The sequence below is a fragment of the Nelusetta ayraudi genome, unplaced genomic scaffold (genome assembly GCF_046127955.1).
Source record: "Nelusetta ayraudi isolate G7.1 ecotype Tasmania unplaced genomic scaffold, CSIRO-AGI_Nayr_v1 ptg000024l, whole genome shotgun sequence".
In the NCBI taxonomy this organism is placed as follows: Eukaryota; Metazoa; Chordata; class Actinopteri; order Tetraodontiformes; family Monacanthidae; genus Nelusetta; species Nelusetta ayraudi.
Window position 1 is genome coordinate 1,201,854 of NW_027466074.1, and position 21,979 is coordinate 1,223,832.

Genomic DNA, 21,979 nt, shown 5'->3' on the forward strand with positions numbered 1-21,979 from the left:
AAAAACCTTTTGACTTCCGCATTGATGGGATAATAGAGCATGCGCAGTTGTGTCAGTGTGGAGATCGTCACTGACAGACGTGCGCGCTCACGAACCGTACAAAATTCAACATGGAAATGAATGTATTTTTTACGGAACAACTGACGATTGTTGTTTCAAAATTATATCAATAATAATGATTATTATTATTATTATTATTATTATTATTATTATTATTATTATTATTATTATTATATTAATAAAATAGTATTATTATAATAATATACTATTATTTGTGTATTAAACAAGTGAGCAATGTGCCACTGAATAATAAATGATAATTCTTTGAAGCAACTCAATGAAAGCACTGCCACACATATTTTTTTTAATTAATAACCTCTTTGGAAAGCAGACAAAGTAATAAAATGATTGGTCTATTTATTTCATCAGAACTAAAAAAATAAAAAATAAAAACTCAACGATCTTGAAAGTTCCTCCCTTTCTCTTGCACCTGTCGATGTGTGTAGCTAACACAAACTTGCAAATATTTTGTCGTCCTCATGGAATTAAACAGCACACCATGTTAATTTATCAGCGAGTGCTCTCTCTTTTCATGCAATTCATCATGCTTAACATGTAATGCTGAATCATGAAAGCTATGGAGCAAAAAATAATAATTACATAAACGACGAGTGAAATAAAATGTGTCATTCATTCAATAAAGATTTCATTCATTCATTCATTCATTCATCTTCTATACCCGCTTATTCCTATTCAGGGTCACGGGGGTCTGCTGGAGCCTATCCCAGCTGTCTTAGGGCGAAGGCAGGGTGACACCCTGGACAAGTCGCCAGTTCATCGCAGGGCCACATAGAGACAAACAACCATTCACACTCACATGCACACCTACGGACAATTTAGAACGTTCAATTGACCTCACATGCATGTTTTTGGAGTGTGGGAGGAAGCCGGAGAACCCGGAGAGAACCCACGCAGACACAGGGAGAACATGCAAACTCCACACAGAAAGGTCCCAGGTCCGGGCCCCGGAATCGAACCCACGACCTTCTTGCTGTGAGGCGGCAGCGCTTTTATTTCATTTAACAAAGCATATCATTATTTCATCATGCATTTAATTGTTTTGTGGTCCTGTGTTTTAGTGCTTCATAATTGTATTCTGTTGTCAAATTTGCCCATCAAAGTCAGATTAGTAATCCTGTACATCAGTTTAAGGAAAACCAATTCTAGGTAATGGATTGCAGATCTGGTAGTGACCTGTTACAATGGAAAGAAATGTATACATAATAAATATGTCTGTGTGCCCGATATTTTAGCTAACACTAAACTTTCTGCACAACTGTCTGCATTGTGTTTAAGTTTAAATTACTTAAATATGTTTGCATACCCAATTTTAAGTAAAATTACACAAAAAAAATATTGTACATTTATTTTTGGAATGTTTTGTTTTTTACAGCTTTCCTTTTGGGGACAGAAAAAGGTTGCACAAATGGGTGGAAAATGTGAGAAGAAAAAACTGGACACCCAATGACAACTCCAGGCTGTGTGCTCTTCACTTTGAGGAGAAATCTTTCATTTTGCGTGGTGAGAGAAAGTGCCTAACTTCAACAGCTGTCCCAACCATTTTTAGTTTCTTCAAATCAGGTAAGAGCATGTCTACCAAACAAAAGGTAAGTGAGTCACACACACACCCACACACACGCGTGATTTTGATCAAATCTTTGACCACACATATTCTAAAAAATGTAAAGAGGTGTCAGAGATCTTGGAAGAAGACAGTTTTCTCGTGATTCAGGAACCATGTGACAGCCATACTGTGTCTGATGTAGATGTAGAGGTCACAAATGATGTACAGATCACCAATGATGAAGAGGTCACAAATGATGAAGAGGTCAGAGCAACAATGAAGGGATTTTACATTGACTGTTCAGTTAACATGTTCAATGTTAAAATATTCACATGAAAAAAACTTGAAAATCATTACGGCAGACGTAAAAAAAAAATTTGTAAGAAAGTTTGAAAGTTATCTTGAAATCATTTATGAGGATACTCATTATAATATTGATGAAGTGTTATTTCATGTTTTGTTGGCTGTTTCAAGGGTTTATTTAGTTTGTTGTGACACAATCTAAGGTTCAATTTGTAAAGAAATAAAAGTTCTTGTGAAAAAAGATAGTGGTCAAAGTGATATTAGTGTTATTTGTGTTTGTGTTTTTTGTAGTCTTGTCTGGATTTGTCCTGTTCGTTTCTGGTCTGTGTTTGTGTTCCCACTCTTGGCCTTCACCTTGTCGTGGTGAGTGGGCTTTTAACTAAGACAGGCCAATTATATATATTGTGTGAAGCCAGCAAAACAGTCATTATTATGAGAATTATAACTGAAGCACACTAAATAATACACCATCAGTCACATTTTGCTTTTCTGTTATTAATCTAATGTGTGTTATGTCAAGCCTCCACAGTGGCGTGCTGCAGTCAGGATGAGACGACCAAGGTGAATGGATGGACGGATTGATGAGCCCAGCGAGCCTCCACCATCCACAGACAAGCCAGTCCCATTTTCCACCCAGAAGGATGTCTCTTCCATATCTTTGCCTGCCAGGGAAATGCAACCAAACATAGTAATTACAGATGGTGTTGTCTCTGTTAAAGTGACACATGAAAAAAACAAAAAAAAAAAAAATATATATATATATATATGTTTTGTGATTCATGTTCATGACAATAACAATCGAATAGATTTTCTTCATTCTTCCAATGAGTTTCGCAAACAAACATGGAATTTTCCCTGGATCATACTAATACGTTTGTAGATTATATAAAGAAAATTATAAAACACATTTTTTGTGGTTTTATATTAAAGCAGATAGTCAAACGTAAATGTAGTGGTAATGTTGCGAAGACACATTTATTTTTGTTTTTCTTTGTTTCTTTAGAAGCTTTTATTTTGGTTTTCTGTGGAAGCACAACAGACAACACACATGTTAACGTCCGCTACTACGGTTCGCTCCATATAGGTCTCACGAGCCACTTGAGAGACTTCCTCTCGAGCGTTATCTACTTTTTACATTTCAAAACACAGATCCATACCCGACTTCGACTTGAACTTATTAATCATGTCGTTTCCCACATTCAATCTTACTCGTATACATTTAAATATTCACATTTCTACTGAATAAACATCCCATAACGTTAAACGAACACTAACGTAACCGAGCGTCAACCCCGCCTCCTGGTAACCTAGCAACGGGCTAGCCGTTGTTTCCTCTTCGCTAGGTAATCACTCGGAGACGATACATTCAAAACGTAAATTTAACTCACATACCCTCGATCTCAGACTTCAATTACGAAACAGCCACACATACATTTGCTCTTATTTTCAACCATTTCCCCTTCTCACCTGTGGAAGCACAACAGATAACACACACGTTAACGTCCGCTACGACGGTTCGCTCCACATAGGTCTCACGAGCCACTTGAGAGACCTCTCTAGCGTTATTCCCCGGGGCGAACACGACCTCCACTGGTAGAAGTGGGTAACTGCACCCTGCTCACTGATCACTCTCACACATGCCACAAACCACAACAAAAGCAGGAACAGTGCTTTGCCACAATTATGCTACATAAACACGTCCTGGTCCCCTCTGGATCCTCTTTTCCGGTCCTCGCGATCACTCTCTTGGCTGCGGTGGGCATGGTTCTGCCCGCGGTGTCTTCCTTTGTCAGGGCATTCTCTGGCCCAGTGACCCATGCGGCCGCAGATGTGGCACGCCCCCTTTTCGCCTCTGTCTCCGCTAGTCGCCCTTCGTCGGTTGTCGTTGTTCCTGTAGGGCCGTCTCGCCGTGTCACTGAGGTGCTTCATCATGGTGAGGGAGGCACGCTTTATCTTCTTGTCCTCTGCATCGCTGGCCTCCTGCAGAAGCCTCTCAGCGTGCACTGAATGACGTCGGACCTCTGTCAGCCGGGCATGTTCAATCCCCACGCAGCAGCTTCTGTTAACTGCTTTGGCGATCTGGGGGAGCAGCCCTTGTCTGAAAGCAGTGATGAGGCTGGCCGTTTGGTTGACGGCAGTCCTGATGAACGTGGCGATGCTGCGGCGTTGGTGCTGGAGTGCGCAGGGTTGTACGGTGGTAGCTTTGTTGGATGAGGGCAGGCGGGAGGAGGGAAGACAGGCATGTCCAGGAGAGGGTCCCTCGGGCCTGTAAGAGAAGGATACAGACATTTGGTGCATTTGAATGCTCGTGTGTGAGTGGCTCCTTTTCTCCCTCCTCTGGGGAGTGTGTGTGAGTGTGTGCACCCTCTGCCGTTATCTCTGTCACCCCTGTGCTCCAGCGCCCAGCGCTGTTCACACCTTTCTTTACTTGTTTCCTGTCCCTGACCTCTGCTTCAGGTTTCCAGAATGAAAAACACCTTTCATGATCTTTGATGATTTGAATCTCCCACCTGTTTGGGTTTTTCTTTTTTGTAACCTTTCCCTCGGCTATATTCAGTTTATCCCGGAGGTTTCTCAATTCCTCCATACTCAGTGATCCTCCCTCTGGGAAACCATACTTTTCAACCCAAACATCCAACATATCAAGACAATCTGGACCGTATTTTTTCCGCATGTCGTCCACAATTTGTCCCCCCTGGGGAACTGCAGCAGCCACTTTGCTCTGGTTCTTCCCCATCCCTGTCTAGACTTATTACTTGTAGCTGCACAGGCGTCCCTGTGCCCCCTTTTTTTACTCAGGCGCAAAAAGGTAGAGAAAAAATTCACCCCTTCAGTACTTAGTCACCAAAGGTTTTGCCCGCTCAGCCCTCACCAACCTTCTTGGATATCTGGTGAGCGGGACAGGCCCGCGATATGACCTTGACTGGCGCGATATTATGATTTAGCGTACGTTACGCTCAACGTCATTCCGTGCGGCAGGTAAAAAAAAGGTGGTGTTGTCCCGGGTGTCCCAATTCCATCGCAAGCCGATCGGAGCCGATTATCACCCGGCTCGTTTGTCGGGTTGGTTGACCCGTTTTGTCGTGCAACAGCTGCAACTGCAAACTGCAGGCTTCAATTTACCGACGCCTTACACATGTGATGGCATGGAGACTGTGCATTGTAGCAACATCAGTCCCCTCAGAGAGAATCTTCTCCAAAACAGGGCAGATATTTACAGAGAGAAGAAACAGGATCAGCCGCACAAAGATGAGGCTCTTGGTTTTTCTCATTGTCAATCTTCACTAAAGGACAAAACTGTTATCTGAATGATGATTTTTTTTTTCTTTTTGTTTTACACATTTTAATTTATATTTTGTTGTGTGAGTTTCTGTAAGCGTATGTTGTTTGACTTTACATTTGTGTAGTAGTAAAAAACTAAACGTTTAAAATTGGTAATAGTTATTTAGATAGAGGCACCTAGACCCACCTGTGGGTCATAACACCCCCTCTCTTAAGAACTAAACCCTATTAACATACCTACAAACAAAACTAAACAAGAAAAACCTCAGTTCCCCTGAAATAAGAATTCCGCAGCTAGTCCACATGTACACGTGATAACGCATCTGCCAACACATTATCAACCCCCCTTCCTGTGGCAAATCTGGAGATTGAAGTCTTGCAGGAGCAGAGACCACCGCATGTACGGCTGGTTTGATTGCGCATCCTATCCAGGACCACGAGGGCATTATAGTCTGTAAAAACCTGACCCCAAATTAACATCAACATGGGCATTGTCAGAAGGAGAGCCAAAGCTTCTTTCTTAACTTCCCAGAATTGACTCTGTGTGCGTGTTGCTTACTTGTGGCATGTCCCTCTACTTCTATGTCATGGTGCAAAACTGACGTATGGCGGGGGTGGTCAGAAAACAATAGTGGGTGGCTCTCAATTAATTTAACAATATCATGACGGGCTAATGCAGGCAAATGGGACAAAAACAAGCTTAAGTTATTCATAATTTCAAAGTTTCCCTGGCGCGCCGAAGGAACACCGATTTTTTTTTTTTTTTTTTTTCATGAGCCCTCCCTCCGCCAATGGGCACGGAGGGGGCGGAGGCTCAGGCGACATATTTTTCCTAGCGACGTAACGCCCGGTTCACACTGGACGCGGAAGCGCCACAAAGCGCCGCAAAGTGCCGAGCGCTTCCATTCGGCGCCCATGTTAAGCAATGTAGTAGTTCACACCAGACGCGAACAGGCGCGCGGCTCCCCTCGCGGATCGCGCCATGCATTTAACGTCAGTTCACTGGACGTGGAAGCGAAGCGCCGCCGAGCGCTTCCATTCGGCGCCCACGTTAATCAATGTGGTGGTTGCGCGGCTCGCGGCATGCATTTGTTGTTTTGGCGTCTGCTCTATTTCGTGCGCGAGCCGCGAGCGGTCCTCGTCAATAGTACAGGAAGTCGCTCAATAAAAACGAGAAAATCCGGTGAATTTTCAAAATAAACTAATTTCAAAATTAAAAACCCAATGACAAATTCGATCATATATCATATTTGTATGTTATATTTGTCAGTACATTGTATCAGAGTGCGAGAGACATTAAACACACACACACACACACACACAGAGGAAGACTTGATCAAAATACGTCTGTTTGATCCTAGAGATGCCGGTCAATGATCATTATGAAAGAGGTCTTGTCTTGAGATGGACACCTGAGTGCGTGTTTCTATTTATTTACACACACACGCACAAAAGTGAGCTATGAAGCGGGCTGGCTACGGGGCGAGGGGGGGCGATGACGAAAATGATTTTTTTTATTTTATTTTTTTTAAAGAAAAAAAAAAGTGAAAAAGTGGGAGTGAAAAAAAGAGTGCAGCTGAGCAGAAGCGCTTGTCGACCGTCGCGGAGCTGTTCGCGTCTGGTGTGAACCAGTTGGAGCCTTGCTCGCGAAATTCGTTGGCGCGGCGCTTCCGCTTCCATTGAAATGAATGGCACGAGACGCGCGCCTGTTCACGTCTGGTCTGAACCACTACATTCAGTGCGTTTACATGGCACTAGAGAAAATCGAACTATTGCCTTAGTCCGATTATGATCGGAGAACTCACGTGCATGTAAACACCTTACTCCGATTATGATTGGATTGGATTATGATTGGAGTTTGAGAACTCCGATTGGAATCGAAGTGTTGTTGTAGCCCTCCAAATGCAAAAAACGTTCTTGTCTGCCTTTTAAAATAACCAGGAGCACAATAAATAGGGTACACCTTATCTGCAAAGCAAGTAACACGTACATTATGAACTATCGTTCCATATCATAATAGATTTAATATGTCAACCGAAAGCAGCTGACCGGCTGAAAAGACTCACTCCACCCCCTAGTGTTGGGAGGAGGACCCGTCAATAATTTGAATTTCTCAGCTGCATGTATACGGGGACCAAGGTGAGAACTCCGATTGGACGAGAAAACCGAATGATTGCTTAGTCCGATTAAGCTCTGCATGTAAACGCACTGATTGATTAACATGGGCGCTGAATGGAAGCGCTCAGCGATTCGCAGCGCTTCACTTCGCGGCGCTTCGCTTCGCGGCGCTTCTGTGTCCTGTGTGAACCGGGCGTAACTTTTCAACATTTTGACGTGGCAGACGCGGGACGATCGTTTTCTATCAGGAGTGTGCACTACATAATCTGTATCGGAAAGTTTGCGCTCCACGACATACGGACCAGAAAAACCAGCCTGCAAACCGGAACCGGGTAACGGCAACAATACCAACACACAACGCCTGTCTCAAAAACTCGAGCCACAGCTTTCTTGTCAAACTGCCGCTTCATTTTAGACTGGCTGGCGACAAGAGTTTGGTGAGCAGTTTCACAAGCACGATGCAAGCGTTCACGGAAAAAAAATGACGTAATCTAACACATTATTCTCTACTCGTTTAACATCGGAAAGCCACTTACCCCTTAACAGACGCAAGGGTCCTCTCACCGAACACTAAATCAGCTGGGCTGAACCTGAGGGACTCCCACACATACAATCGACGACTGAAGATACACTTTATGCTGCGGAACCATCACTGTGCTCCTTTTAACCCCTACCCCCCCCCCACACACACACACACACACACACACACACACACACACACTAAAATATACGAATTGCAGTAGGTTGGTTTTGTTGCTCTTGGTTGTCCGTTAGTTTTTTGAGAGTTAGTAGTCGATAGATCCCTAGATAGTAAGTTTGATAGATGGATAGAAATAGATAAGTTAGTTAAAGTTACACACACACACACGCACACACACATATATGTATATATATATATGTATGTATATATATATATATATATATACATTAACCTCTTTCAATGAACTCCAAAACATACATGGTCAAAATCCATATTATTATGTTGTTGTTTTTTTTAAATGCTCATACAAAACAAGAAAAAAGTGTCACATCCACTTGTAGTGCATTACTTTTGCCAGCAAGCTTCTCTTGTTACGACTGACCACATTGACCCATATTTTCCATATACTCACCTGAAACAGGTACCCTGCAAGGGCAACGACCTTCCCGAGGTGATCTGTGGAGTGACGAGCAACCAGCACGTGACCTCTACGACGAGCTTCCTCCCACGGAAGTGCCATAGGAGGACACGGATTAAATAGTATGGCTTGTCCACCAGAAGGCTGTATTATGGTGTACATAATATAAAACTTCGGCCCAGTTCTGCTTGTATTGCAATGGTTGGTGTTCCTGAAGTTTCATTTTTCGTCCCTTTTTATTTTTTACATCCATGTTTGTGATGAAATAGTATTGTGAATCGCTAGCTCGCATTGCATGCTGGGAAACAGCGTCACTCAAGGAAGTTTTGGCTTCGCTGACACGGTCCTGAAGGGAAGTGGGTTTTAGTGCACTGGAACGGGATGAATGTGTTTAATCAAGCAGTACAAACCTGATTAATTGTCTTAATACTTGACTTCGAATGGCCATATTGTTTAGGATTAGAATTAGATGACAACTTCTTCACAATATTTGCAACTATTCAATTTGACCAGCAGGTGTCAGTAGAAGACGAAATTTCATGTTGACTATTTCCTAATGGAAGTGCTCTCTTTACGTTGGATTTTTCTCATAATTATTTGAAGTGTAGGCCTGTAGTTGATGAGGAATCACGGTGTGCTAACGCTACTCAAACAGCTTAGATGAAAAAAGGAAGTGTGATTTGGGTTTGTGGTACATTATGACAATCTTGGACTTGCAAGACTGAGGCGACGGTTCAATTCCCATCAACGTGTATTATATATATGTTATTTAGCTCATCTATTCTACATTTTAAATAGATCACATTTGACATCTGACCCACTGAACACTTACTATTGAACATATTTTTAAACTATGGGCTATTTAGTCTTGTTTTAGGATATAATATAATTCATTGCACAAACTGTCAGGCTAAGTATAGAGCTATAGTCTACTACAATCAGTCGTGCCAAAAAAGAGACATTGTCTTTATTTTTCATTTTTATTTTATTGTGTCAGCATTGAACCGTACAACCATGTAGTGTTGTCCAACAAGAATGCATGGCGAATCAAATCCCAAACAACCGATGAAACAATGAACACGTTTCTATTGCACTTCATTTTATTGAGCACTAGATGACCTCCTCGAGCACTGTGTCATTGAAGCCTCGAGTAATGAACCATTTTTTGAAACAAGTGTCGAAGCTTCAACAAAGCCTCCATCGGCCATCACTACCTACGGCTGCGTGCTCTAACACCATTTCAGAAGTGACTAACTGCAGACTTGGGAGCGGAGGAGGGATGACAGTCAGGCTGGCTCGACTGCTCCTCCTTCTCAGCCGTGTCGCGTCCAATCAGCAGCCGACATCCAGGACCGCACCTGCAAGGCGTCATCCACTCTCTCTCTCTCTCACGCACTCACAAAATAAATTGTGTTCAATCATGTTAAACTTGGTTGGGGCACAGCCATGGCTCTTTATATTTTATTTTTATTTTATTTTGTATTTTATTTTGAAGTTAGCGCTTTGCATTCTGGGCGATCCTCAGTACAGAGGAAGCCCATGAAGCAGGTGAGACGGTCTCCTCCCTGCTGAGACAGAAATTAATGCAATAAGTTGAGCTATGCTTCATGTAACTGTGTTTCAGTGTTTAAATGTGTGCTGGTGTCTTTCATTTAATTTTTTTAATTTTTTTTAATTTTTATTTTTTTTTAGCAAAGTTCGGTTTTTTTATTGCTATTAAAAACGATTAGCATGCTAGCATGTCCATTAGCAGCACGCAGCTCTCATACGGAGCACGTTGTCTCTGCAGGAGGTGACCAAGTTTCACGGAGCAAGTTATGGTTGTGTCCCATTCTGTTTCAGGTATGTGTGTGTAACTGGAAGAATGTTACAGTGTATAAAAATGGAGCTTTAGGGAGCGAATTATTGAAATTGCGAATGTCATTTTTTTGTATTTTGTAGAAAAATGTATTTTATTTTTAATATTATTTGTATTGTAGAAACAACAACTATACGATCACTACTTCAGTACAGAGGAAGCCCATGAAGCAGGAGGTGACCAAGTTTCACGGAGCAAGTTATGGTTGTGTCCCATTCTGTTTAAGAGAATAAACTGCTGCTCCACACCTGACTTCTGCAAGTCTTCATTATACAGCAAGCAGGACAGAATAGGAGAGGTCACATTGGTGCCGTGACTCCAGACTCTTTTGTTGTGCTACCGATGCTGCAGAGCGACCCGGGGACTGTTCTGCTGCTGCTGTTCATCTGCGGTCACTGAAGTCGGTCAGATGTGTTGCTTTTGTGCAGTGTTAGACATCAGATAGAGGGTTTATGTACTTTTATTTGATTTTTTTTTTTTTTTTTTCAGTTTCCAGTCTAGGCATTTTGTGGTTTCATCCTTTTGTTTTGTGGTATTGTGTTTTGTTAACTTTTTGGAAAGATGAGTAATCCTCAGGGTAATGTTTTTGTAACTCCTTTTGGTGCTTGCAGAGGGAGGGGTTTTATGCATCCTTCAAGTTTACTGTTTGAGAGTCCTGTTCAGGGGGGTGGTGTAGTGTTGGGTAATCAGTGTACACCTGGGCGCCCCTTGCTCAGTACTGGTGTTATCCCTCCCCCCAACTCAGATGCAAACCCTCATGCCCTTGCTAGCCAGGGCACGCATTCCCCTGTCCCGGACAGGCACAGCATGTGTTCCCCTGCACCTACCCCTGATGTTATTGCTGCTAGTATTGTAGGTCAGATGGGTGATGCATTGATTCAACAGGTCAGCCAGCGGGTGGCACAGGACATTATCTCTCACCTCAGTGCATCTGTCACTACCCCTTTACTCAGTGCTGCCCCTTCACCTGCCCATGCTGATATGCTAGCCAGTTCCCCTTTACATAGTGCTACCCCTCGACCTAGCCATGCAAATGTGTCTGCCACAAATGCTTTTGACGTGTCCCATTTGCAATATGTCCCTCATCGAAAGCTGAAGGAGCCCCCCTGCTTCAGAGGAGACAACTCAGACTCTGTTTCCGTCCAGGAGTGGGAGGAGCTCATGAGGAGTTTCATTAAGAGGGGGAATCTGCAACCTGAGGAACAAGCGGAGGAGATCCTTGTTCATCTTGGTGGCAAAGCAAAGGATGTTGTCAGGTTTGGGACCAGGAACAGTGGTATTAACATCACCTGTAACCCCGATGCCATTTATGGTCTCTTGCGGAAGCACTTTGATTCTGTTCCGTGTTCACCACTCCCATTAGCAGACTTTTACACCACTCTTCCTGGGAAGGGTGAGGATGCCTTTGACTACTGGCTTAGACTGAACCGCGCTGTTGACTTGGCCATAGAACGTCTGAAGGAGCAAGGAAAGTCACTGGACAGCCCCAGCACTGAGGTGACTCGAATGTTCATAAAGAACTGCCCTTCTACTGAGCTCGCCATGACCTTCAGGTCGAAGACGATAGACAAGTGGACTGCTCGTGAAGTCCAAGACATTCTGAACGAATATCATTCTGAAATGATGTCAGTGAACAGAACTTCCAGAGAAAGGGTGTCAGTGAATGCTCTTGCTGCTGTCTCGCCACCTGCACCACCTGCTGAAGAACAGAGCCCACTGCAGCCACAGGCCACTGACCCTGATGCCCTGAACCGCCTTATTAACATGCTGGAGAAGGTGCTCCTGCAAAGATCTTCCCCAGCTTCAAACAGTCCTGTTCATGGTCCGACTCGACGGCCTGGCCCAAGGCACCCCAGGATCGGTGGGTTGCACTTGGAGGAAATGTCTTCTTCTCCACCATGGACTTGACGTCTGGCTTCTACAATGTGCCACTCCATGAAGAGCACAAAAAATACACAGCTTTCTCTTCACCTTTTGGCCTCCACTAGTACAACAGAATGCCACAAGGTCTGTCCAACAGTCCTGCAACATTCATGCGAATGATGATGTCAATCTTCGGGGATGAAAACTTCACTAGTCTGCTCTGCTATCTTGATGACCTGATGGTCTTTGCCCCAACTTAACAGCAGGCGCTTGAGGGTCTAGAGATGGTGTTCTCCCGTCTGAAAAGTCACAAACTCAAACTGGCCCCCAAGAAGTGTCATCTCTTGCGGAGGTCAGTAAGGTTCCTGGGACATGTCATTTGTGGGGACGGGGTGATGAAGGACCCTGACAAGATGAAAGCCATCATGGATGTGGGAGAGGCTGACCTGATGGAGAGTGATGGTGTGACCCCTTCCTGGAGGAAGATTAATTCTTTCCTGGGCCTAATCTTCTACTATCAGCACTTCATAGCTGACTGCTCTGCTAAAGCAAAACCCTTGTTCAGACTCCTCTCTGGAAGGCAGGTGCAGCAGAAGGCCATGAGAGGCAGGAAGGTGAAAAAACGATCATCTGCTCCACCAGCGCTTATGGCGAGCGACTGGACTGCTGCATGCAAAGAATCGTTCCAGACCCTGAAGAATGAATTAGCTTGCAATGTCACCTTATCCCACCCCAACTTCAGTGAGCCCTTCGTTCTCGCTGTTGATGCATCGTTTGATGGCATTGGCGCAGTCCTGTCTCAAGTGCCACCAGGTGAGACTGTTGCTCGACCTGTCGCTTTCGCCAGCAAGACACTGTCCCGATCACAAATTAACTATCCAGCGCACAGGTTGGATAGTTTCCGTCCAGGAAAATGGGCCATTTGTGACAAGTTTGGTCATTGTCATTGCCCATTGTCCTACATCTTAACAAAGCCATGTTTGGACGCATGTGAACAAAGATGGGTTGCTAAGCTTGCCGCATTCGATTTCGATCTGAAGTATGTCCCTGGCGTTAAGAACGTTGTCGCTGATGCGCTAAGCCGCGAGCCATTCGTTCAGTCATGTATCAGTCAACGTCTGATGAAAGAGCCCTACGTTGCACTGCTGGACGAAGTTAATGGCGTCGTCAGGGGTACAGTGCAAGATGCCTTCCGGCTGACAACTGCCAAGTTCTTCGAGAAAGGGAACCAAGACCATCCGATTCTGATGCTGAAGCCGTTATTTTATTTTGAAAGGTGACCCGCAGCTATTTTAGGTCGAGAAAAAAAAATGGCCGGAATGTTTGATGGAAAGCGGGTCAAGCTGGAGTGGTTGGTGAGCCAAAAATTATTTTGACCTCACGTTGTCTGTGTTGCCTCGAACCAAAAACTCAAGAAGGAAAATAAACGAGTTAAATGGAACCCACGTCTCATCAATTTATGAATGATGTAGTGGTGCTGGTATGACGGACGGACATTGAAGACACCTGAGCGTCAAAGGTAAAGAGCGGCTACATGAATGAAAACTGTGGAACTACACAGTCAATCAACACAATCAACACATTGAACACACAAACACATCACATCCTTCCTTCATTTGGCAGCAGACAATAAAACAGCAGTTGGATCAAAGATGCAGTGGAGTCCGAAGAGACGCCAGTGAAGGATCTCTGATCCAGTGGAGCTCCAAGCTGCAGTGACTTTACACACAACTGAGCATCATGTTGAGTTGAAGCAGCAGATCAGAGCAACACTGTCAGTCACAACAGGACGTGTTGACACTCAGTGGCTGGAACACACTGGAGTGTGAAGCTGCACTGAGGACACTGTAGTGGAGACACTGAGGACCTGGGGCTTCATTTACAAAAACGTACATGGATTTCATCCTGAAACAAAAAAATCTGGATGTTCAAAATGTTGCGAACGCACAAACGCACACCCATTTCCTTTGAGAGTCCCAATCCTCGTGGAATTGATCGCACATGAGCACGAGCCCTGCTCTTCCCTCGGAACACCTCCACATACAAAGCGTTGGACTTTTGGAAGGACAGTCTTGAGGTCAGCATGACTAAAATCTCCAGTGAGGATGGTAAAGCTTTTGGGTTTGCTGTCTGTTGATCACTGATGGCCTGTTACAGTTCATTGAGTGCAGCGTTCCTCTCACTGCTGTTGTTGGTGGGAGGGATGTAAACTGCAACTAGCAAAATGGCAGTAAACTGCCAGGGCAGATAGAATGGACGGCACTTTATGATCATCAACTGTGCCAGTGGTGAACAGTGTTTGCATACCACTGCAGTGTCCTGGCACCACGCACCACAGATGTAAACACATGCTGCACCACCGCGGGACTTCCCTCCATTTACATGATGATGGTGATGATGATGATGATGATGATCAGACATTAATGAGTCTTGATTCACTTTCACTGTCTTTAGAATCTCACATGTCGACCACAACTTCTCTCTCTGCTCTCCTTCATCCAGTGAACTCTCAGAGCTTGAGTGTGCAGTGGTGTCTTCAGCTCTGCAGTCCAGCCCCTCCCACCTCTCACTGCTGGACCTGAGTGAGAACTTCCTGAGGGATCCTGGAGTGAAGCTGCTCTGTGCTGGACTGCAGAGTCCAAACTGCAGACTGGAAGTTCTCAGGTCAGTTCCTGCTTTCTACTGGTGGACAGTGTGTGTCAGCAGATGACAACTGGTGTGTAACGCTGCTCAGTGTGAAGACTTTGAAGCAGATATTAAAGACTCATCTAGACAAAGTGGATGTTGTTGATATTTTCATGTCAACAATCTGCAGCCAGAAAAGACTTTGGATGGTGGAAGAAAGTGTGGAAAATGTCTCCAGTCACTTGAGAGCTCAATGGAAGTTGTTGATTGGTGATGAAGGTCACATGACTGAGCAGAAGATCCTGTGAAGGCAGATTAATAGTGCAGCAGTATTTCTTCATCTTGTCCTTTGAATGTGTTTGACTTGTAACGAGTCTCTGATGACTGAAAACAGCAACAAGCACACAAAGGACTCACTGATTATTTTCCATCTTCACTGCTGATTGGCTGCACACTGACTGACACACTGCTGTTGTTATTGTGTTGACAACCCACTGGCACAATGACTCCTTTGAGGGAATGACTCAGTGATCCCAACAGCTGCACATCTGGATCATCAACAGGGAGGAATGACTCTGAATATGACATTTACACCATGGAACAAATCAAATATTGATTCTTTATTCAGGCTGGAGAACTGCTGGTTGACAAAGCTCAGCTGTGATTGGCTGCTCTCAGCTCTGAAGTCCAACCCCTCCCACCTCAGAGAGCTGAACCTGAGTTGGAACCACCTTAAGGATTCATCAGTGAAGGAGCTGAGTGGTTTTCTGCAGAGTCCAGACTGTAAACTGGAGACTCTGAGGTCAGTTCACCCTCTTCACTCTCCAACTTCTATCACTCTTGTTGTTGTTGTCATGATTTTCACTTCACTGCTGTTGGAAATTCAATTTGCAGACACTTTTTTTTTGATAATGAATGAAAGGGCGTGTTTTCATTGCCTCACCTCGCCTCGCCATGGCATGGTGTTAGGGTGTTTGCACTGGCCGCTACACAGTTGTAGGGGGCGCTGTTTTGGTACCTCAATCCCCCAGGGTCCGAGCAAGACGAAGCGAGTTTAGTGGTGACGTAGCGACGAGCAGGGCACTGGATTGGCTCCGTGTCCGCGTCGATGTTCCCTGTCAGAGCGGACATCCACGCCAACTCCTTTGACACAGAACGTCCGTGTCAGGTACATTTTACCGTGAATACAAGTAGCTACTATTGGTGTTGTACAAATACATTTATGTGTATACAGTTTTTGAAAACAGCTTTTTCAATACATGTTTACTTTCGTCTTTTGGGGAGAGGCAGGCGAACCGGGAATGCCCTCGACGTCGCGAGTGTGTTCAACCATATTCGCGAAAACGACAAACGGCAAATGGCGAAGCGCTCGGTAAAGAAAACAAATCGAGTTGCTCCTGCGTGAGGCGCGGTAAGCTAGGGAACCCCAGGAGTCTTGAGGAGAGAAGAAATACTGATTCGTCGAGAGGACGTGGCTCTTGGCCGCGAGGAAGCCTCAAACACCGCGGCATATAACAAAGTCGTCCTTGGCTCGCAAGGGCAGCTATTTCAAATAAGGAGGCGTGTTTACTGTCTGTTTTTCTGTTTGTTTGTTTTTAAATAAACGCTATTTCCCGTTGTATCCGTCTCGTGTTTACTTTTGGTGAAAATATGAAGGTTGAACTACACATTTGCTCGCATGGAAAACGAAACAATAAATTATAAATGTTGCTGCATAAATGATCAACTGTGACTTCAGTGAGGGAAAGTGTTCTTTCTTGAACAGAAAAGCAACCACAGACCGAGCAGCAGGTATGAAACAACTTCTACTTTGTCCATCGCTGCGCTGTTGTGTATCGCACAGAAGTGATGCTGGGGAAAACATTGTCCCGCTTTACCGTGTCGACTCCGCCCACGGTCTCGTAATCACAGAGCCAATGAAAATGCAATCGTACCGAGGCGAACCGTGGTGAGGCAAGGCAATGAAAACACGCCCTAAACTGGGCTTGAAGGTACAGTGGGTAAAATCCTGCCATCTAGTGGTCAGATTGCAGACTGCTTTTGTTGCAGATTCTGAAGTCGACGTTTCACTTTGATGTTCAGAGTGATGACACCCTGGTAAAATTCCATCGTTATAAACTCTCCATCATTTCTTCTCTATTCAGGTTGGAGTACTGCTGGTTGTCAAAGCTCAGCTGTGATTGGCTGCTCTCAGCTCTGAAATCCAACCCCTCCCACCTCAGACACCTGGACCTGAGTCAGAACCAGCTGCAGGATTCATTAGTGAAGGTTCTGAGTGGTTTTCTGCAGAGTCCAGATTGTAAACTGGAGACTTTGAGGTCAGTTCACCCTCTTCACTCTACAACTTCTATCTCTCTTGTTGTTGTCGTCATGATTTTCACTTCACTGCTGTTGGAAATTCAATTTGCAGACACTGGTTTGTGTTTGAAATGAGTGGAACTGGGTTTGAAGCAGGGGTGTCCATTAGGTCAATCGTGTGGAGTCCTCGTCACTTCCAGCAGGTAGAATGGTTCAGGCAGGAACTCAGTGATCTTGGTCATAATGTACGATGTGCTGGATTTTGTTTTTATATGTGCTGGATTTTACAGTCAAAGGTAAATGAGATGAATCGGCTTCTGCACCGCTCAGATCAAATAAAGGAGACATAAAGCAGATTTCATTTTAAATCTGAAACTATAATAATTGTTAAAATCAATGTATACTTCAGATACCTGCATTCTGTATGAGAGCAGACAGGGACAGCAAAAAGAGTTTGGCTGTTGTTTTCTTTAAATACACGCCAAACTACCGTGCTTGTCACGTGAGCCTGCAATCCTGGCGTAAACTGACGGAGACGCCTCACTCACAAAATACGCTTCAAAGTCACGCACAGCAGAAGCACCGGAGATCCTGGGAGATGCTGCTAGCAAAACATCTGCGTTACACACACACACACACACACACACACACACACACACACACACACACACACCGATTGTATAGTAGGTAGATCTTTTTGACTTGGTCATTTTAAAAGTAGCTTGCATGTTGAAAAAGTGTGAGCACCCCTGGTTTAAAGGTACAGAGTGTAAAATCCTGCCATCTGGTGGTCAGATTTCAGATTGCAGCGCTCATTCACTCACCCTCTCTCCTTTGTTGAGTGTCAGATTCTAAAGTCGACATTTGACTTTGATTCTAAACTCTCCATCATTTCTTCTCTATTCAGGTTGGAGGGCTGCAGGTTGTCAGAGCTCAGCTGTGATTGGCTGCTCTCAGCTCTGAAGTCCAACGACTCCCACCTCAGACACCTGGACCTGGGTCAGAACCAACTGCAGGATTCATCAGTGAAGGAGCTGAGTGTTTTTCTGCAGAGTCCAGACTGTAAACTGGAGACTCTGAGGTCAGTTCACCCTCTTCACTCTACAACTTCTATCACTCTTGTTATTGTTGTCATGATTTTCACTTCACTGCTGTTAGAAATTCAGTTTGCAGTCACTGGTTTGTGTTTGAAATGAGTTAAACTGGGTTTGAAACAGGGGTGCCCATTAGGTCGGAGAGAGGGAGAGTGAGAGAGAGAGAGAGAGAGAGAGAGAGAGAGAGAGAGAGAGAGAGAGCTTTAAGAGTGGAGTCCTCGTCACTTACAGCAGGTAGAATGGTTCAGGCAGGAAGTCAATGATTAGAAAACACGGTGGTTGTGGTTGATCTTGGGGTGAATTCCAATTCCTCCCTTAACCCTCAATCTCAACCCTCAATCTCAAAAATGCGCGCTCTCTGCTAGGTGCAAATGCTGTCCCCATTCTAAGAACGTCCAGTTGAGGGAGGAGATTAAGGGCTGTATCGCCCTCAATATTGAGATTTTCCGGGACCACCCTTGGCAGTGAGGGCTACCCAGTAGGCATTGTGTATTTTCGCCAAGACATCTTCGAAAAAGATGGCGACGAAAAAGCGAGCTACAAATGGAAGTATTTTCTTAGTTAATAAAGATATAAATATTACGAAACCATTTAATGTCTTAGTTTAAGAGTTTTTTATGGATTATTGACATCGTTGTTGCGTAACATTTTTATTTTTTTTTACTTTACGATGTTTGTCAGCCGGACCGGCGGTCCCGGCTTCACGTTACTTGTGTACCTCGTTGTGTAGCGACGGAGGACTTCTTCTTTTTCATCGTCTTTTTCTTCTTCTCCTTCTTCTTCGTCGTTGTCGTCTTCTTGACAGACTGGACTTAGCTTTGGCATACGGCAGCCCCCCACAGTCTGAAGACGTAACTGCACTTAAGGGGTGTCCCATTTCTAAGCCCTTACACTTATTTTTGAGGGCCAAGATTGAGGGCCAAAGATTGAGGGTTAAGGGCGAGGGTTGAGATTGAGGAGTTAAGGGAGGAATTGGAATTGGCTCTTGGTCATAATGTCCGATGTGCTGAATTTTGTTTTGACGCCTCGCTCGGAAAATACGCTTCAAAGTCACGCACAGCAGAAGCACCGGAGATCCTGGGAGATGCTGCTAGCAAAACATGTGCGTTACACACACACACACACACACACACACACACACACACACACACACACACACACCGATTGTGTAGTAGGTAGATCTTTTTGACTTGGTCATTTTAAAAGTAGCTTGCATGTTGAAAAAGTGTGAGCACCCCTGGTTTAAAGGTACAGAGTGTAAAATCCTGCCATCTGGTGGTCAGATTTCAGCGCTCATTCACTCACCCTCTCTCCTTTGTTGAGTGTCAGATTCTAAAGTCGACTTTTGACTTTGATTCTCAGAGTGAAGACACCCTGGAAAAACTCTCCATCATTATAAACTCTCCTTCATTTCTTCTTTATTCAGGTTGTGGAGGTGCAGGTTGTCAAAGCTCAGCTGTGATTGGCTGCTCTCAGCTCTGAAGTCCAACCCCTCCCACCTCAGACACTTGGACCTGAGTTGGAACCACCTTCAGGATTCAACAGTGAAGGAGCTGAGTGGTTTTCTGCAGAGTCCAGACTGTAAACTGGAGACTCTGAGGTCAGTTCACCCTCTTCACTCTACAACTTCTATAACTCTTGTTGTTGTCGTCATGATTTTCACTTTACTGCTGTTGGAAATTCAATTTGCAGACACTGGTTTGTGATAGTAATGAATGAAACTGGGCTTGAAGGTACAGTGGGTAAAATCCTCCCATCTAGTGGTCAGATTGCAGATTGCAGATGCTGAAGTGGACATTTCACTTTGATTTTCAGAGTGATGACACCCAGGAGAAACTCTCCATCATTATAAATTCCATAATTTATTCTCTATTCAGGTTGTGGGGCTGCAATTTGTCAGAGCTCAGCTGTGATTGCCTGCTCTCAGCTCTGAAGTCCAACCCCTCCCACCTCAGAGAGCTGGACCTGGATGGGAACCAGCTGCAGGATTCAGGAGTGAAGCCACTAATGGATCTTGTCTACAGCAGTGACCATCAACTGGAGAGTGTGAGGTTAGTACTGGTTTGGAACCATTGGATGATGGTTCCAGCACCAAAGCCAGTTGATCCCACAGCAGAGGTCCCCTGTTCCCAGTCACAGTGTGAGAGGAGGATGGTGACGTCCAGCTGCTCCTCATTCATCCAACATCTGCTGCCAAACTGCTTCTTCTCTCAGTTCACCACTCAATTATTGATCAGTTCATCTTCATCAGGCCTCAGTATCAGTCCAACACTCCATGGTCACATGACCTTCTGATGTTCCACACTTGACATGTGACTGAGAGTCTGCTTCTTCTCACCAGTCACTCCATCATCTCCATCAACAGTCAACGTCTCTGTGATGATGCGTTCAAGGACCGTCCTGGTCCTGACTCCTGCTGTCTCTTCTTATCTTTGCAGGTGGTGGTGAGGATGAGGAGAGTGAAGAGGAGCGCTCCATCTACTGGTGGCTGACAGAACTACAACCAGTGGAGCCAAACAGCAAGCTGCACGCACCAACACTGTGTGGGCGTGTCACGACCTTTGACCCCAGTGCAGCCTGGTGGCTGGCGGACTGCTTCTCCCTACAAGCTGCTGTGGTTACTGGGAGAGACGTCCCAGAAGCCACTGGTGGAGCTGAATCCTCAGTGGAAGAAGCAGGACTTGGAGCAGCTGCTCAGTGAAGGCAGCAGCAACACAACCACTGCTTCTGCTCTCATCATCCACGGCTGGAACATCTCAGCATGAAGGTTCCACACATCAACAACACACTGCTCTGCTCTCACTTCAGACTTCTATAACATCTTCATTTTGGAGGTGAAAAATACTTTTCAAGAGACTTTATTTCTGCTTCATGATCTTAAATAAGGAAATCATGTGGAAAAGATAAAGTGATTCACAACACCTGTGATGGGAACTCAAATCATTATTGAATCATAAGTAAGACAAAAGAAGTTTCCCTCAAAATAATTCATGGTTTTGATGCTTGCCAGATGTTTGTGTGGAGATTTCAGAAGGACATCAATGAATCAGAAGGAAACCAGATCATTTATTTTATGTGATTATGTTATATCATCCTAACTTTGTTACTAGCTCAAACATTATATTTCAATGATTCAATATTCTGACAATAAAAGCCATCACAACCTGTGTGACTTTGACCTCAACTGACATTTCATTTCTGCTGCTTTAACACTTTGATTATATATCTCCTGAAGTCCTACCATGGGGATTCTCCATATCTGAATAACTTGTGTACTCAAACCTTCTGTAGGCCATACCCACTTCTCCACTAGGTCTCAACATAAACCACATGAATCAATGAAAATTAATCTCACTTTTACAAACAAATCCAATTCAGTTCAAATATAATTTAAATAAAATAAATGATACATTATAATTAATCACCAACAGATAAATCAATGCAAGATATGAGGTGGTTTGCCCTCTCTGGGTCGGTGGGGAGGCCCTGCCTCAGGGGGAGGAGTTCCAGCATCTCGGGGTCTTGTTTGGGACAAGGGGGAGGTGTTCCAGGTGTGTCCCACCAGGAGGAGACCCTGCTGGAGGGACCAGGTCTCTGGGCTGGACTGGGAAGCCTTGGGGTCCCACTGGAGGAGGTGACTGGGTCCAGGGTAGTCTGGGGGTCTCTGCTGAGGCTGCTGCCCCCGAGACCTGACTCCAGATACGGCAGTAGAAGATGGATGGATGGATGGATGGATGCCAGGTGATAGAACATTTCATAAAAACAGACTCTGCATTATAACTTCTATTACACTCGA

The 21,979-nt window shown here is 44.6% G+C and overlaps 1 protein-coding gene across 1 annotated transcript in view; it reads left to right on the forward strand.

Annotated features, from left to right (window-relative positions):
* LOC142889832 (uncharacterized) overlaps positions 1–19,147 on the forward strand; it is a 324,486-nt gene extending 305,339 nt beyond the window's left edge. Inside the window, exons 7-8 of the mRNA XM_076028488.1 lie at positions 17,997–18,170; positions 19,144–19,147. Of these exons, the coding sequence (XP_075884603.1) occupies positions 17,997–18,170; positions 19,144–19,147 (178 nt within the window). The remainder of the gene's footprint in view (positions 1–17,996; positions 18,171–19,143) is intronic.
* Positions 19,148–21,979: the final 2,832 nt, after the last annotated feature.